At 30.8% G+C, this 19,410-nt stretch overlaps 1 protein-coding gene across 1 annotated transcript in view; it reads left to right on the forward strand.

The window, feature by feature from the left end:
* The window catches only part of LOC145322255 (ras-related protein Rab-23-like), an 89,343-nt gene that overhangs the window by 53,226 nt on the left and 16,707 nt on the right, over positions 1-19,410 (forward strand). The window contains exons 2-4 of the mRNA XM_080164127.1: positions 2,951-3,072; positions 4,874-4,957; positions 10,538-10,595. Of these exons, the coding sequence (XP_080020253.1) occupies positions 2,951-3,072; positions 4,874-4,957; positions 10,538-10,595 (264 nt within the window). The remainder of the gene's footprint in view (positions 1-2,950; positions 3,073-4,873; positions 4,958-10,537; positions 10,596-19,410) is intronic.

Genomic DNA, 19,410 nt, shown 5'->3' on the forward strand with positions numbered 1-19,410 from the left:
TAATATCTTTTTAGAAATTAAACTCTATCTGTTATGCTTAGACAATAATGAATTTTTTCCTCACTCAAAGTGAATCCTGTGAATTCTTATGGAATGTTTGAAAGAACTGCTAGTTTTCATTCAATATCCCTATTTTTATTGTTATTTTTTATTGAATGGTTTATAAGAATTCTTAACCTTTTTTATATAAATTCTCCTTAAAGCATAATTTTATAAGGTATGTTTGTTTATTATTAATCTAGGATTTTTCATTTACTGTATAAAATTGATTCATTCTAATGGTTATTACCTATCCATGAGAGAGACTTTGAAAAATTCGATGCATTCCTCTTTATTTGACCTTATAAGGCAAAACATTGCAATAGTTTGGTTCTAAATTTTTCATACAATCAGATGCGTGCACACGAATTTTATGTTGAGGTGGGTTGACAAATATTATATTATTAGAAGCATAAGTGATTTTTCAAAATGAATAAGAGAAGAGTTGATTTTGAAATTATAGCAAATAATCTTTCTTTGATTTCCCCCTTAAAAATCCTAATTAAAGAAATGAAAGCCAAATACTAGATTAGTTGGCTGATACATAAACGGAGAGTTGGTGGAAAATTTTAGAGATTTTTAAAACATTACCTTAATCTAAAATACAATTTAAAAACGAACTTAAGAATCATTTCACAACTTACTCCGATTTTTTCAAATGCCCTTTACATCCTTATTACGAGATGTTTACAATAGTCCCTTCCCCCTCCTTTGTATGTTGTATGATTGCACTGTTGCGAGTAGACACAGTCCTATAATTTTACAAACATTGCAAAAAGTTTTGCACGTTTTTAAGGGCTGCAATTTTCTAGGATTTCGCAATTTTATTTTCTTTTGGGTTTCAATGTAACTTGATGATGTAGTTATATTCAATGTTATGCACATTTTATAACTACATAAATTTATTTATTTCATCGTATTGGTATGTTTATAACTAGTGTCTTCCAACCCTAGCTTCTTGGGGATCTGACTCGAGGGAAGTTTGGATTTTAGTTTGAAACATCCTCTAATAACACTTTAACATCAACATTTTTTAAGGGGAGGGGGTAGGTTGTATTGATATAAAAGCTTTATCCCAAGAGACGGAAAAGTAGCATTCTATGTACTTTATTACTGGCGACTGCAAGCCTACCCTTTTGGAGTTTTGACAAAGTTGGAGGGATGAGGCAGATAGTCTGAGACAATCCCATGACTTATTTAAAAATAATAAGCATATAAACATTCCGGAACCAATGTGAAGCTTCCCTAAAATTAGGAACTTACGAACCTTAATATTTTATATAACAAGATAGACAGAGCCATTTCACTCTTTTCTCATTTGAGTCTACCTATGTATGTATATTGTCTAATTATTTATAACTGAGTATAGCTACTGAACCAAGGTATATCTGTGCGTTTTTCTGGTGGATAATATTATTAAAAGATAATATATCCGATGCGAATAAACAAAATTGTCCTTGTTATTTTGCTTCTTAACAAATCCTTTAGTCTGTATCTATGTAGCATGTATCGATCCAATCAAATATGATGCAATAACTGATGTCATGTACATATGTCTATTAGACCTGTTCATGTTTTTTTTGTCTGTGTACTTTTTCATCGGTTACATTTGTAGCCAATAAAAACCTTTTTCTTATTCCTACTTATCGAATAAAATGTTCAAATTTATACAAAAAAAGACAAATTTATCAGGGATAAGACAATTGATAATAAATTTATGTTCATTGTTCATCCCATAATATGAGAAACAAAATAACTTCTTTACAAAATTTTTAACTTTCAATGTGAGAATGTGTAAAAATCGGGTACTAGTAAAATATGTAGTTTATGATAACCATTCTGTAATATATCTTATATAAAAATAAATTAATTTACAGGTCTATTTTACATTTGTTTTTATATTATGATAATCTTAATTCAGATGTGTAACTTATAATAATGAACAGGTCTATTAAATATTATATATTTATTTTTATATTATAATAATCATGATCTAGATGTCAAATAGTAATAGGAATCTAAAGGTGTACATTCAATTCCGCTAAAAATAGTTCGCTAGTATTCAAAATCAAAGGTTTATGATTGCCAAAATATCATTTTAAGGTTGAGAATATCCAACAAAATAGATAATCTGAAAGATATAAATAATAAGAATCATAATAATATTAATTGAGACACTTCTCTTACTACATCTTCTAGTAAGCACCTTTAAAGTTTGAGTTTTCTTTAGATTACTAAACTTAGCTCAGGTATTATATATGTGGAGGTGATAGAACACCGAATACTTAAGTTCAATGTATGAAGTATGAAAACATGCCAAACCAATTTTAAAACTATTTTGTATTTGCTCAATGTTATTAGTCAACTTCATATATTTACTAGGTTTTATATAAGTACATAATGAGAAATCTGGCTCTAAGAATGACTTTGGACTTTTTTTATCAAAGAAACAGAATAATATTTCAAAATCTCAAAAAATTTATGTAAATTTGTGAATAAAATAAACATAGGATTTTTCATATCAACGTACTAACTTTTTTCATAATTTATATTATAGTGAATAAAATAGTCAAAATGAAACTCGTTGAATTTTAATGAAATAGTTGCCACGCTCCCTGTGTGTAATGTCTTAATGGGATAAGATTAAAAACAAACATGTAATTAAAATTAATTACACTTTGAAACAGTGAAGAATCGTGTTAATTAATGGTTTACTAATTTAAAAACTACATCACTCTCCCCCATTTCAAAATACTCCTTGGCACTAGGAATCTTAAGCAGAGCAACTACATTGTAATTTTGGTTTAACTGGGATAAATAAATAGTTTAATCTAAGCCCTGGTAGAATTTTTTTTGTTGTTTTTACTTTAAATTTTTGTGTGTAAATGACTAATTATATTTTTATGTTTAGATCGTGATTGTTGGTAATGGTGCAGTTGGAAAGTCGTCAATGATCCAGAAGTACTGTCGTGGTATCTTTACATGCGAATATAAGAAAACTATTGGTGTAGACTTTCTTGAGAAGCGCCTCAGGTAATAATTGTTGAATTTTAATTGTTTTTTTTAGAAGCGTAGCTATTTTAAGCCTGGTGTCAATACATACGTCCATATGTTTTTCTTAAGTCGAAAAAAAATCATATACATGTCTTTCAAACACTTGTCTTTTTTTCTCACCAAATATTGATCTGCCTTTATTGAATACTGCGCTACTTATGGACATAATTGTTGGTTGTTAATTGTTATTTTAGTAGAGCATTGTTTGGTTGCAAAAGTATTTGCACTTTCTTTTACAAAATCAGGGAGTAAAAGGACAATGATCAGTTTAACAATCTGCATCCCAATTCATTATAGAAAGAAGTATAGTTTCTCCTCTATTATCCTATCCATGTTAAAAAAGATTTTTACAGTTGTATAGACTAGGGTTGGGCCGGATACTTTTTTGGCCGGATACCGGATACCGGATATCCGGCTGATTTCAAACGCCGGATATCCGGTAACCGGCCGGATATCCGGCTAACGCCGGATATCCGGCAAATATCCGGTTATCCGGCCAAATCACCGGATATCCGGCCGGATAACCGGCCAAATTACCAGATACTAAAGTAGCAAAAAAAAATTTCTTCAGAAATCTTATATAAATTTACATAAAGTTAAACTTGTTCAGAAAAAATGTTCTTCTAGCTTCAATAATAAGAAAATTATAGCCATTTAAAATTAAAAAAAGCAGAGATTTTTGGTGTAAAGTATAAACAATTAAAGAGCCGGATATCCGGCCGGATAGTTTGAATATCCTGTATCCGGCCGGATATTGAAAATGGCCGGATATCCGGCCGGATATCCGGCCACACCGGATATCCGGCCCAACCCTAGTATAGACAATGAAATCCTATATTTTAAAAAAGTTTTAAAGAAAGCATTAAATAATCTTTTTTTTTTAAATTGTAAATGACACATATATATCAGGGAGGGAGGGGACATTGGCTTGTTTATTACACTAGTCGCCAAAGTTTTGCAATTACTTTTTCTTAATCGTTGGGTTAACAACTATAGAAACTTTAATGAATTAAGGTAAGTGTTTAAACAATCTACAGAGGGGGTAATTTGGTGTTTTATCATTGGAGATGTACATCAATTTATTATTGTCTTATCCCTTTAGATCCCTGCAGATAAAGTCCTTCATAGAGAAGCAATTAAAATAAATACATACAAGGATTTATATGATAAATTGACTAATAATTTAGATAAATGTCCAAACATGAACAAATATCTTGATGAAATATTTAGATCTAGATAACCTCATAACTTACCCTATTTATTAATTCTATTCAAGTTCACAGTCATTTCGGAATAAGAAAGGACAAATACTTCATAAATAACTACGCATTAATTAACGAGCAAAAATCTATTATAGGAATTAATTAAACTATTGAGAATGTACAGCATAAAAAAACTAAATAGGTTACATTTAATTTTAATTTGTGAAGAAAAACATGTTCATAGCCCCTGCGAGGCCCTTTTCACGCATGGCTCTTCTAACCTTTACTAGATATAACCAAACCTACAATAAGCATTAAAGATATGTTTTTTTCCCCTAAAAAAATATACAATACAAGAGATAAAAAAGTTAATCTAGAATTCATAGACTTAAATAGAGACAAAAATTATGAAGATCTGTAACGACGTAAAAAGCAGGAGGTATGAACAACCCCTAGCCATGAAGTAGTTGTATTAAGAACAAAAACAATAATAATTATTTTATATTTCAGTATACAGGGTGAAGATGTAAGATTAATGTTATGGGACACAGCTGATTATAATTATTCTTATATTTCAGTATACAGGGTGAAGATGTAAGATTAATGTTATGGGACACAGCTGGGCAGGAAGAATTTGATTGTATAACCAGAGCATATTACAGGTAACAATAGTTTTTTCAAGTAAAATATTATCAACTAGTGTTCTGTGTATCGTAAGTTAACAAATTATCTAAATGATTATAAAACTTTCTTTCTTTTCTTCATCTCCCTAACTTGTCTTGTTTTCTGAAAATAATTAGCAGCCACTGAAACAGTTAAGTTTTTTTATACAGTAAAGCTTCCTATTAGTTATGTGTTTAATTTAACTTTTTAAAGAAAATTCCTATAATAATATTAAAAAAGTATTTAATTTGAGATGAATTACAATCAGTATGATTTAGTTTAATAATGGGGGGGGGGGGGGGAGGGGGAGTTACCCTCCAATCCCCAGTGGCATATCCATTATTTATTTCTATTAAGTGTATAATTTCTCCTTGAAAAAGGTCACTTTAAATGCATAGCATACTAAAGTATTAGTTGAAGATTTGAGTGTACCGTTGTATAATAATTCCGTACAAAGGTGATTTCCATGATAAAGCACTTGGACCACATGGATTTTTTTTAGAGAGAATAAACGCATTTTAAGGTTGTTATTAAGAAAAAGAAAGAAATCATAATAACTAACATAATTTTAGTTTTTTGCTAAACTAATCTTAGTGTATAAAATCGCTAAAGAAAACAATAATCCCCTGAAATGCCAAGGCTATACAAGTATACATAAAGATAGTAGATGTCCCAACTTTTGCACTAAGCTATTTTATCAACCAAGATTATCGGGACACTAAATTTTTAATTCGATTTGGTTACTCTAGAATTCACATCTTCGGTAATTAATTATTTTTCAAATCATTTCAAAGCAGAGGGGGCTATTTAGTTTATCATGTTTACTGAGGTATATAATGTATCTTCCATTGTCTTATCTCTTAAGATCCCAGTAAAGCAGTAAAATAAACCATCTACCTCTCACTAAAAGTGGAAAACATCAACCTTCAAAGCCTTATCTTTTAGTTGGTAGCAGAGGGGTCAAATGGGTACCGGGTCTATTTCAATTTATTAGGGAATGTTTTTAATATTTAACAGCTGGAAAGCTTTGAAAATGCTGTCCTTGTTTTTTATGTGTCCCGATCAAGAATATATTTTCTAGTTTTACAACTCACGGACTTTTCAACATTGTAAACTCCAATGGTCTTATTGTAAAATTACTAGGATAACGTTGATCAAGTGATGGCAATGAATATAAGATGCGTAGATATATTATCTCGACTATATATTGAATTTCAAGACATCATTATAGTAAAAACTATCGCATCCATTAACTTACTCGAAAAAATAACACTTTAGATCTTTTAATTATTGTGTATTTCGTCGAACATGAACAACTTTGCGATTATATTATATGTCTTAGTCTATCAGGTATCTTAAGCGATAAGACGACGGTGGATAAATTGATTTACACCCTTACCTCATTAATTACCTAAATTGGGCGGAGATGCTGTCCATGACACTCAAACGCCATGGTTCAACAACCCAGGATAATAAAAGGGAGCCAAATGTCTACTCTTCTGTCCAAAACCCGGAGTATTAGGTTAAGTAACACCCATCAGACAACCAACTCTTTTATTCCACGACTTTTTTGGAGAAGTCCTAGCTGTGCATGGTAGTAAGTTGCGCCTGTTTTGGGCCAAGGCATTCCCCATACTCTAATTATTAATGTCACGCACCTGACATAGTAGCAGTAGGAACCATTTTCAACGTCTTTAGTTATGATGCGGTGTCACAATTCACAATAAAGATTTTATAGGAGTAAAAACTTTTGGTAACATATAGATTATAGTCCAAGATCCTCCCTCTCCCTATGTGGATCATCCTGTTTTTATTCTTTATATGTTGCTTCGCCCCTAGCCTCTAGGGGCTTTGCCCCAAGAGGTGATTTTAAGGCGAAATTCGTTAAAGGACCAAGGAAATCTTGTTCAAAACATAAAGGACCAAAGAAATCTTCAGCAAAAAAAAACAAAAAAAAATGGGGGGGGGGGATTTTTTTGTTTTTGTGGGGGTTGGGGGTGTCCCACCCCCCAAGAAAATAGCTTTAAACCACCACAGGACCAATAGGTATATACCCTGAAGAGTAGAATCCGATCGGTTCAGTGGTTACCGAGATCTTAAGCTTCAGACGGACGGACAGACGGACGGACGGACAGACATCATTCTATTTCTATTTGTATTTCTTATCTAATTCCATATAATTGGTGATAAAACTTATCTAGGCCAAGTTAAAAGTAGATTAGCTAATTTTCCTTATTCCTTATGTAGATTTCCTTATAGCCTAAAAATATAATAGTTATGTACTATATATTAGTCTGGAATTTGATTTGACTTGTGTTAAATTGTGTATGCATGCAACCTTAATGTTTGTAGACGAATTATCAATATTTTTTTATGTGTTTAAAAATGCTTAATTTTTCTTGAAAACTAATTTTATAAAATAGAGTTTTTTTACCAAATATTTTTTTCAAAATCTATAATCATACAAAATCAGTCATCTTTAAATATGTTTAATTTACATCTTTATTGAACGAATTGGGTAAAAGATGGTCAAGCTACTAATTTATTTTTCTTGAGAGACATATCTTCTGAAATAAGAAAATTTATCTTTATTTATTGATATACATACAAAAATGTTATAATGATAGGAAAGGTTTTAAAGAGTATTCAAAGATACTAGTATAAGCTGCACAATTAAACATAAATTCATTCAAACTCCAGACTGTATATTGCTTTTTATTGTATTAAAGATTAAGATTTTATCTACAAGGATACATTTATCTAATTTAAAGCGAAAATGGAATTAAATTGTGGAATTAGCGTTGATAAACAAGTTTTCTTTGGTTATGTTGTAAATAGATAACCAAAAAAGGACTACAAAGACTTTTTATCAATTACTTCAGAATATAATCACTTTTTTATTTTAAATGTTATAACTTTAAAAAGTTGCAAGGATGATCTAGCTATTAATATACTTTTTTTTGGGGGGTGGGGAGGTACTCTGAACCTCTTGTATCAGTTTTGGAGGGGGTAAAAAGGCGCGAAATGTTTTTAATTCTTGAAAAAAATTACTTGGTAATGTTTCAAAAGTGATACATAAGATTAATTAAAATATAATACATAGATTTCGCCCTTAAGTTTTTTTTAGATGGGAGTAATCACCAATATACCCCCCATTGTACATTATTACAAAGTCGAAAAGAAAAAAATCATAAGTAGCGTTCCAATAACACAGAAATACAGCAATTAGCATGTTTCATTATATGAATGTTTATTTTATCACTTTTAAGCTTTACTGGTTGCTTATTTAACTCAAGGTCCATAGCAGGGTTGGGCCGGATATCCGGTGTGGCCGGATATCCGGCAATATAATCTTTTATGTTTTACAACAAATATCTCTGTTTTTTTAATCTTAAATGGCTGTAATTTTCTTATTATTGAAGCTAGAAGAACAATTTTTTTCTGAATATGTTTATCTTCATGTAAATTTTATATTAGAAATCTCAAAATATAAATTTTGGCGGTGGCAGCAGTACTTGGCAGCTGCCAGCCGCAAACCGACGGTTGGCAGTTAAACAGCAACGGATTTTTTGAAATTGTAATATGTCATGAAGATATATAAAAAAGCCTAAGTTTAAAATTTGAAGTCTTCAAGTAAAAATTTGCAGTCACAGGAACCGTTTAAAGATTTCTGGAGACCTGGAGGTTCAGGACTTGCAGGATTATACCTGGAACCTGAAATCGACTTGAACACATATATTACATATGAGGATGTACGACTATAGGATATTTTAGTATTAGATAACATGAAATGCTTTGTTTAAGTAAAAAATTATTTTTACTTTTTATTTGAATGACCTTACCAGATTTGCTGGCATCCTGTGCCTGCCAAGAAGGAGGTATTAAAAAAATTTCAACTCTCAGTTATGTGTCATACCCATATTTCGAAAGTCACTCAGTTATAGCCCTCTACCTTTTATACACAGAAAATAGAATAGAACAAGGATGACAACATCCATAAGTAGCGAAGCCCAAAAATTCATGGATGGGAATACGGTTGTTTTCTTAAAACGACAGAAAATTTGATTTTTATATCCTTAACTTAAAAAAATTGGAAAATCGGACTATATACATAAGAGAAATGGAAAAATAAGGAAAAAATTAAAAATAGTCAAAAACCTGCAAAAAGGCAGTCTGACTGTCATGGTTGTTTTCTTTAAATGATAGGAAATTTAATTTTGATATCTATAACTAAAAATTTTTTGGAAATCGGACCATAAACACCAAAGATATGGAGAAAAATGTGAAAATACAAAAATAGCCTAAAACCTGTTTAAAGGTAGTCTGACCGTCATAGTTGTTTTCTTTAAAAGACAGGAAACTTAATTTTGATTTCTATAACTGAAAAAGTTTTGGAAATCGTAACATAAACACCAAAGATATGGAGAAAAATGTGAAAAATACAAAAATAGCCTAAAACCTGCTTAAAAAGCGGTCCGACCGCCATTGATGTTTTATAGTTAATTGTGCTCCTTATTAATAGGAATGTTGTCAAAAAATTTCAGCATTCTATCTTTTATAGGAGCTGAGTAAATCCCATTTCCCCCATAGCGTTACGGACTGACTGACTGACGGACTGACAAAGTGAATTATAGAGTAGCTTCGCTACTAAAAAAACAAGGAGAGGGGGCAGGCATTCAACGCCACCTTCCCGCCCATCCTCCAACCATTAAGGGTTGATATTACAGATTGAGGATAGTAATAGTTAATTAGATTTATTTGCTAAGAAGTTAGATCATTTAATAGTTACTTAATTTTTAAGTTTTAACCTTAATTTTATCCTATTATAAGTAGTAAGCTTTTTTGTCTTTAGCGAAGGATCTCGCTAGCCTTTAGAGTGAAGCTTTTTATAGGTCCCAGGGTGGTCTTAGGCTGTTTAATTTTTTTTAAAAATCGTTTTTCTGCACTTTCATGTTCCTTCTGATAATATAAAACACCAGTTTATGAAGAATTTTTTTTTTGCGGGTATAGTCCCTTTCGTGGTAACGCCCCTTAAGGAGCGATTATTCGTATTTTCACAGTAGCTTTCCCCCTATTTCTAGCCCCTCGCGGGGTACACTAACCTTGCGGGGCAAATTGCCTAACCCTACGGGGCAATCACCTAACAAATATAACCTAAAATAACCTATTAAAAGCAATTTTAAAAAGTCAACGAATCGCCCCTTAAGGTGCGTTGCCACAAAAGGGACTATATCCTTTTTAGATACTTTAATATGTAGTAATTTGGCCGGTTATCCGGCCGGATATCCGGTAAATTTGCCGGATAGCCGGATATCCGGTGTTGGCCGGATATCCGGCCGGATACCGGATATCCGGCATTTGAAATCAGCCGGATATCCGGTATCCGGTATCCGGCCCATCCCTAGTCCATAGCAATAACCCAATAAAGAAGATTGACGCACTATGTTAACTAATTCTTACTTACAGTTTTGTGTAGGGCTTTTACTTTAACTAAAATAATCCTCGTAAAAAGAATTATACCCATAGATAATATTATGGGTGGTCCTAATATTCTTTTAACTATTTTATTTATTTTCTAGAGGAGCACAGGCCTGTGTCATAGCATTCTCAACTACAGACAGAGACAGTTTCTATCAGGTCACCAGTTTTATATTATTCAGATACATGTTCAGTTCAATACAGCTTAGTTTCCCCCACTCTGTCTGTCTGTCTCTCTGATATTCTCAACTACAGACAGAGACAGTTTCTATCAAGTCCGGAGTTTTTTATTATTCAAATACATGTTCTATAGAGCTTAGTTTCCCTCACTCTGTCTGTCTGTCTCTCTAATATTCTTAACTACAGACAGAGACAGTTTCTATCAAGTCCGGAGTTTTTTATTATTCAAATACATGTTCTATCGAGCTTAGTTTCTCTCACTAGGTCTGTCTGTCTCTCTCATATTCTCAACTACAAATCGAGACATTAGATCCGAAATCTATTCAGCTTAGCTTCCCTCTTTATGTCTGTCTTTCCCTCTATAATTTCTTTATATTGACCCAAAGATCACATCATAGACGTCCAAGGGGGGGAGGGTAATGGGGTGATAACCCCCCCCCCCCAAAAAAAAAGGAATTTGGGGGTGCCGTATTTACCCCCCCCCCCCCAAATAAAAAAATGCCTCTATGAAATAAAGATTACCCCCCCCCCCCAAATGAGCTTGATCACCCCCAAAATTTTACCCCCCCCCCAAAAATATCGAAAAATTTATCTTTTAAAATCCAGGCGAACAAAAATAGAACTCTATTCAATTTATTCTAAACACCGTTCAGTTGAAAATAAACAAATTTTTGATAAATATAAGAATCTTTATAATAAACTACTTAGAGCCATGAAGAAACTTCACTATAGTAAGCTACTTATTTCACATCAAGGCAATCTTAAAAAATCTTGGGAAATTATCAAAGAGGCATGTAATAAGAGTGGGAGGGCTAAAAATTCTTCACCCAAATCTTTGAATATAAATGGTAATATTATAAATCAAACTGAACTAATTGTTGAAAATTTTAATAGACACTTCACAAGTGTAACTACTAATATTCAGCAGTCAATTCCACCAACCGATCGCCCCCCTGACAGTTATTTAGATGAGGTCCAAGCAAATTTTATTTTCAATTTAACTTCCCCTGAACAAATCATGCAAATTTTTAGCCATCTTGAAAGCAAATCTAGCACAGATTTTACTGGTCTATCCACTAAATTTGTAAAAATAATTTTGCCGCTAATTGCTAAGCCACTAGCACATATTTTTAATTTATCTCTTAGGCATGGTTTGGTCCCCTCTCAATTTAAGATTGCTAAAGTTTCTGCAGTTTTTAAAAAGGGTGGAAATCCTGAAAACCTTAATGATTACAGGTCAATTAATCTATTGTTGGTTTTTAGCAAAATCTTGGAAAAATTAGTTTCAATTCAATTGAAAGACTATTTAAGTGAGCATGACATTATTCACCCTAATCAGTTTGGTTTTCAGGAAGGCAATTCTACAATTCATCCTATGATTCACATGCTTAACAAAATTTCAACTGCAATGAATAATAATGAATATACAATTGGTATTTTTTGCGACCTAACCAAAGCCTTTGATATGGTTCCTGTAGACATAATGTGTAAAAAATTGGAAAAGATAGGAATTAGGGGGTCCACTCTAAATTGGTTTAGAAACTATTTGACAGATAGACAACAATTTGTTTGTATTGATTCAATAAGTTCAACACTAAGTGAAATTACTCTAGGTTTACCACAAGGATCGATACTTGGCCCAATTTTGTTTATAATTTTCATAAATGATTTACCAAAGTCCACTTTATTATATTCTTTACTTTTTTGTGATGACACTACCCTTCTTGCCTCTGGGCCGAATTTAGCAGATTTGGTCACATTTGTAAATTCAGAGTTGCAAAAAGTCTCTACTTGGTTTCGCACTAACAAAATGTCTCTACATCCTTTAAAAACTAAGTTTACTATTTTTCATCCCTCCCCTCATCTAATTCCATGGAATGAAATAAATATCTACATTAATGAAAATAATATTGACTGCCCTTCCCCTAATGATCAACTCATTAGAAAATTAGAATTTGTCAACCATGAATCAGAAATACCTGCTATAAAATTTCTAGGGGTTTATTTTGATCCAGCCCTCAATTTTAGGTACCATATTAAACAATTAAATGCAAAACTTTCAAAATCATTGTTTGTTTTACGCAGATGTCAAAAAATATTATATCCTGAAGCAATGCGATCCTTATATTATTCAACTTTTCATTGTCACTTAATCTATGGAATTATAGCATATTCTTCAACATATGATAGCCTTATTAATGACATCTTTAAGCAACAAAAGAAAGCTATTCGATGTATTTCTAATGCCAAATATAATTCTCACACAGGAATCTTATTTAAAAAGTTGGGTATTTTGCCATTTCCAGCACTTGTGGATTATTTTAAATTAAATTTTATGTATCTCTATATAAAGGATTTGCAGCCTAAATCATTTAGAATAAGCAATTATTGGACTTTGAATCAAGATAGAAATATTCCTTATGCTTTAAGAACTCATGCTGACTTTGCTATACCATTTTCCAGACTTGCACTAATTTCTAGATTGCCTTTTATTTCTTTACCAAAAACATGGAATAAATATGAAGAAATTTTAAAAGATCTAAAAAATAGGCCAAATTATAATTTATTTAAAAAACACTTGAAAAAAACATTGATTGAAAATATTGAAACAAACTGCAACAGACTTCTTTGTCATATTTGCCATTTAAATGCAATTTAAACTTATTGGTTAGAATATTACCTTAACTTATTTCTTGTCATTTTATTATTCTGTGATCAAAATTGTTTTAATTAGAAAGCAAAATTTGCTAGGTCTTAAACGTACTACATCGCCGTCAACTTCTTTTTTATTATTATTATTTGATTCTTTATTTGTCTTAATTATATACATAAAAACGTTTACATCTGAATTATAAGAGTTATTATAACAATATTAAACAAAGATTATTCCAAGATATTCTCTTTAAAAAAGTGTTAGTTGATTGTAAACCAGAAGTAAAAAAAAGAGAAAGAAAAATTGCCGTTTATCATAAAAGGTGTACATTTAAATTAAGTCAAGACTTATTCAACAAATCTATTCTCAAAATATGTCAATTTTATACTAAAAAGATAGAACTTCAGTAAGTTCTAGAAAAAAATAAGTGTCATTAAGAAATTACAAAAATGTTTATGATACAAATATTAGGTCAATACTAATCCTAAATATATACTGATTAAAACTGTGTAAAGGATACAAAGCTGAACTTTAAACTGTAAATGATGGATAAATAACAGCTTATACCAATAACGAATTTAATTCGGGGGAAAAGTCACGAAACCTATACATGTTTTTCAGCTGTCGTTGGGGGGCAACACATCGTAATATTGACGACCTCTCTATTTGCCCCCTAAATATTATTTTAGAATTAAATCCATTGTTTGTTATATCTATCCCTGGATAAATAAGTGTGGCCTGTTAAATGAAAACTGCAGAATGCTTTAATGGGCAGACTACCGAAAGCTTCACCTCAAGAATATTGTTTAGGTTATATACTGACCCTCTATTGGATGGGGTAATTTTTCTTGTCTGTAACCATGTGAAAAACAGGCCTAAATTCACATGGTTAAAGTTAGAATAACAAGAAATAATAATCCTCGGGATCATAATTTTTTTTTCTACTATACTAATTTATCAATACCCACCTATAAACTCTACAGGTGAGATGAAGTTGAGGTGAAATACTTAAGTGTGTCTAAAGATTTGGTGTGTTTGTTGTAAGTGTAAAGTGTAGGAATTATATATTACATATGGATTTAAAAAAACAAACACTTTTTAGAAATGCCCTCATTTGCAGGTAGTTTTCTTTCTATATTCGAAGTATGACATTTATCCAGGGTCGAATTGATATGTTGTTAATTTTTCATATCCTAATTTATAATTTTTGTTTTTAAGCAAAAATTTTCTTTGAAAGGAAATAAATTCAAGTAGATTTGAATTTAAAGGGATCTTTTTTTTCAGTCTTGACTGAAAGATAAAAAATAAGACAAGTGTAATTTCAATATTAACTACATTAATAATGTTTTTGGTGAGCGTTTTTGGGACTCCTACCAACAGCCAGCTTGAGTCGAAATTAAATTCCATATTCTGTAGAAATTCTGTGAAGTAGTTTGATGTAAAGTTTGTGGTGACGGGACAGTCCAGAAAAAAGTGCTGTGTTGTTTCTCTCGGTGCGGGTAGATTACGGTCCAACTTACAAAGTGTACATTCTGGAGATTCTGGCCTAAAATTAGAGATATTAGCATTAAAATAGTTATAATTGTTAATGGACCTAAATGCGAATTCTCGGATATTTATTGGTAAAAAGGAAAAAGTCCATACTTTTTGCCATTTACGCTCTCTCTCTATGTCAAATTCTCTTATTTTCGCCCAGTTATACCTATTTACGTAAGACTTACACTTTTCTATCCTCTGATCATCATTTGATAAGAAGTAACGAAAATGTTTTGACTTTACTTTTGGCTTTAAAAAAAGTGAACTGATTTTAGTTTGGGGCTTTGAAAGTTTACACCTATATAAAGCAATATTGTGCTGAACAAATCCTCGAAGTCTCAAAAATTCCATGTAATTAAAATTGACCTTTGATTTGATGTTAAAGTTTCTATAATCTAGACATATATTATCAATATTTAACAGGTCTCCAAAACAAATTGACTTTATATCATTTTCATATCGTACCCATGTTGTTTCTGTAAAAATTGCCCTGCTTACAATTTGTTTTTCACTATTACAGAAGAAATTATTTTTAAAAATTCTCATATCTTTTATGTTATCATGGTTTAGCCAAAATGAATTTGAAAATATTATATATGATTCAATAATTCTAGATAAAATAGGATTAATATTCTTATCTAATTTTTCATTGAAATAAAATGGATCATTTGCTTGACATCTAGTATTTTTTATTTCTAAAGCCCAAGTATCTACTATAGATAAGGATTTTTTATACATTAAAATATCTAAAGAGCGTAAAAATTCTATTACTTTTGGTATTCCTAAACCTCCATTTTCAACACTTGAAAAGATTTTAGATTTTGCAATAGGTCTACTTTGACATAAGAAAGAAATAATGAGATTTTCAATTTGCAAAATTATTTCTTCAGATGGAAAGACAATTGCCCCTACATAATTCAGTAAAGGTAACATGAATCCCTTTATAATTGCAATTTTTCCAGGTGTAGTAAGGTAGAAAAGTGCCCAAAAATTTCTAACTTTTGACATTTTAGTGACAATTTTGTTCCAATTATTTTGCATATTAGACAGTTTTGAATCAAAATGTAAACCTAAAATATCAAAATCATCAACCAATTCAATACCAATTAAATCCAATTCCAGAAAAAAATCATTTGATGGCTTCCTACCTATAATACAAATTTTTGTTTTGTTTACATTAGTTCTTAAATTAGAAACTTGTGCAAAGTAGGTAAGAATTTGAAAAATAGTTTTTAAAGCAATGGCAGTTGGAGTAAATGCAACATTACAATCATCGGCAAATGCTGATTCAGGGTCTGGCTGTGTATCTGTGTCGGTCAATTTAAAAGGTATAGCTCTTGGTATTACAATTTCATTGCTAATTGATATAGTAAGTAATAAAGGAGTTAGGGCAATTTTAAATATGTTAGGACTTGGCCTATCACCTTGCATATAACCAACTTTCATGGGAAAGTTAGGTGTTATTCCAGTATCAGTCAGAATGTGGGCAAATCTATCATTCATGCATGTTAAAATCATATTTATCATATTTGGGCCAAAATTCATAAATTCCAATACATCTCTTAAATATCCATGTCCAATACAGTCAAAGGCTGAGTGAAAATCAATTAAAGCAATTGCTAGAGACGAGTTGGAAGCTAAAGTTTTAGAAATTAGTTCATAAATTTGAATCAAATTTTCCTGAATAGTGTATTTAGAAGAATAAGCTTTTTGAGATCTGATATTTATTTTGTCAATTACTTTTTTTAACCTATTGTCAATAACCCCAGAGAAAATTTTGTACACAGTAGACAAACAAAAAATTGTCCTCCAAGATTTAATTTTTGAAAGGTCAGAATTTTTTTTGGCTATAAGTCTAATTTTACCACATCTTAGCATGCCTCTTAACTGTTTTTTATTAATCATTTCTTTAAAGCCTCTCAGTAAAGGTAAGCTTAAAATGTCCCAAAACTTAACCAACATTCTATAAGGAATACCATCTGGTCCTACACTAGAATTTAAATTAGCTGAACAAAGTGACTCTTTTAATTCATTAATAGAAATGTCTGCCTCTAATTTTTCTCTATCTGTGTTATTTAATTTATGTTCTAATATTTTTGGGTGATTTACATTATTGCCTAAAAAATCAAAGAGAGAAGAATTGGAAATAAAGGCTGTGCCAAATTTATTTTTAAAGTGATTTGTTAAAAACTCATTCCTTTCATTCTCACATGTAAAAGATTCACCTAAGTCATTCTTAATTTGTGAGATAGAGTCAGCTTTTTTAGAATTTTTTAGCAAACTACTAAATGCTTTTGAGGCCTTTTCTGCATTTAAAATGTGGAAATACCCAGAAGTCTCTAACCTACGATAATTTTCTTCATCTTCCATTTTACTCAGACTGTTTTCAATATCAATGATTTTATTAAGTACAATTTCATCTGTGACATTTCCACACTTCAACGCGTTTAATGACTTTGACAAATCTTTTTGTATTTTTCTACTGCTCTTAAGAAAGTTTGATTGAAAGCTTATTATAGAATTTTTAATACAATTCAATAAAACTTCAAGGAAAGCATCATGACTAATATTTAAAGGCATTTCATACAATTCATTTAAAGGAGGAAGTAAATCAAAGAGATAATTTATAGCCCTATCTTTTTGTTCAATCCAGAACAATATTAGCCTATCATTTTTAAATTCTGTCAAACTTAGGTCATTCTTTAATCTAAATGCTAAACTTATCTGAGAAATAATGTCTTGTAGATGTAGCTTGTTAGGAACTTCAGAATGTTGTAGAACCAGCTCGTATACATGGATTCTCACACCCTCAGTAAGACCATCAATATCTAATAAAGAAGAATTTATAGTACATTCACGTTTTATTTATAGTACATTCACTTCTTTTTTATGCTTTGTTGTAATCTTTAAAACTTTTTAACATTTAACCTTAAACCTTATTCTTTTGCTCCTGAGTTTTATAAAAAAAGCACTAAATTTTTAATTTTTCCATTCACTTAAGTACATCTGTATATTTTATATTTAGTTTTTGGTATAAGGCTTGATCCTTTCACCGCATGTTCCTAGGGTTACTAATTAAAAATTGTTGACTTTATAACTTTAGCTTGCACTCTATGTTTGCGTTAGATCCTGCCTCTAGCAACATATTCTTATGTTTATTATTTAGTATCAATGATTTATATAAACTTATGCTATATGTAAATATTCTTAATCTGTCATTATCACTGTATTTTAATATGTTGACTGAAATAAATATTTGATGTTGATGTTGATGTTGAAGGCACTAAATTGCAAAAATATTCGAAAATATAGAAAGAAGAGAAATAATAATTTGATGGCCCGATTTATTGTTTTTTTGGTACTTTTCTTACTGATCTTTTTTGGGAAGCTAAAATTTTTGCTTTGGTCTGTTGTTTATTTATTATTACCGTTTATAGCTTGCTGTAAATATAAGTAATTAAAATTTTAAAGCTTGTGTATAAATCTACTCGATACTTTTAATATTCTTGTAAAATATGCAGGACACAACAGTAGAAATTAATTAACTTTCATCAGGGCTTCAGTGATAGGACAATGTAATTGTACAATTAAGTTTTATTCTAACAAATTCTTATGAGCGGCATTTGGATTTGGGTTAAAAACTATTGGGTTTGAATGTAGAATAAGATAATTTTCATTATCCTTTCCCTCCCTGAACTTACGTAGTTTATGATTAGTTTTATAATCATTGGATAAAAAGTTATTGATTGTAAAAATATCTTTTAATTAAAATCTAAAAAGAACTTACTTTTTACAATAAACATTTTAATAAGCCTCTCTTTGAGTTTCTATGATTGAAATTTGGCATTAGGTGTGTTTAGAGATGGCTATTAAGGAATATTTTATTATAGGAAAAAAAACAATTTCACCTAACTTTTCTATCGGACAAAACTATCTGTTCCTTTTAGACAGGGCTTGGGTGCTGTCAAATATTAGGTTGCTTTGTTGCGGATTTAAATGGTTGAAAATTGAGACTTGGTTAAAATCATTTTATTAATATTTTTTTATGAAAATTTTTAAAAAGGCAGCTTCCTCCAACATTAGCAACTGCTTTAAATGGCTTTTGATTTTCTATCATCTGAAACGGTTGAGGATTTAGATCAAGTATTATCCTTGGCGGGTGGAAATGAGGGGGATTAAATAGTTTTTCTTCAGAGAAATATCCTTCTCCAATAATTTGTTCTTCAAACAAGGTGATAAATAGATAATGTTATTTTGATTATTGTTGATATAATGTTTTAGAAGGGATAATTCAGATAATTCAGAGTTGTCAGAAAGATAAACACTAAAATCAAACTAACGAGATCAATCTTGCTCATGAGTAGTGCAGCAACAATAAGCCTACAATAGTTTAGATTCTAAAGAATTTTAACTTAAGAAATGTACCTATTGACTTCTTCAGTAAATTTTCCAGCAATTGCAAATGGTAGAGTATCTGTCTGTATGGGTATGTTTGTCTTTGTTGAATGAGGACAGTTTGCATTGAGAGAAACTGCAAAGAGTTGTAAAATGCATAGAGACTGTGTTCTTTAAAATGAGTTATGGACAGGTGGACTTTATTTGCCA

The sequence above is a fragment of the Acartia tonsa genome, chromosome 6 (assembly GCF_053477335.1).
Source record: "Acartia tonsa isolate MP-2025a chromosome 6, ASM5347733v1, whole genome shotgun sequence".
In the NCBI taxonomy this organism is placed as follows: domain Eukaryota; kingdom Metazoa; phylum Arthropoda; class Copepoda; order Calanoida; family Acartiidae; genus Acartia; species Acartia tonsa.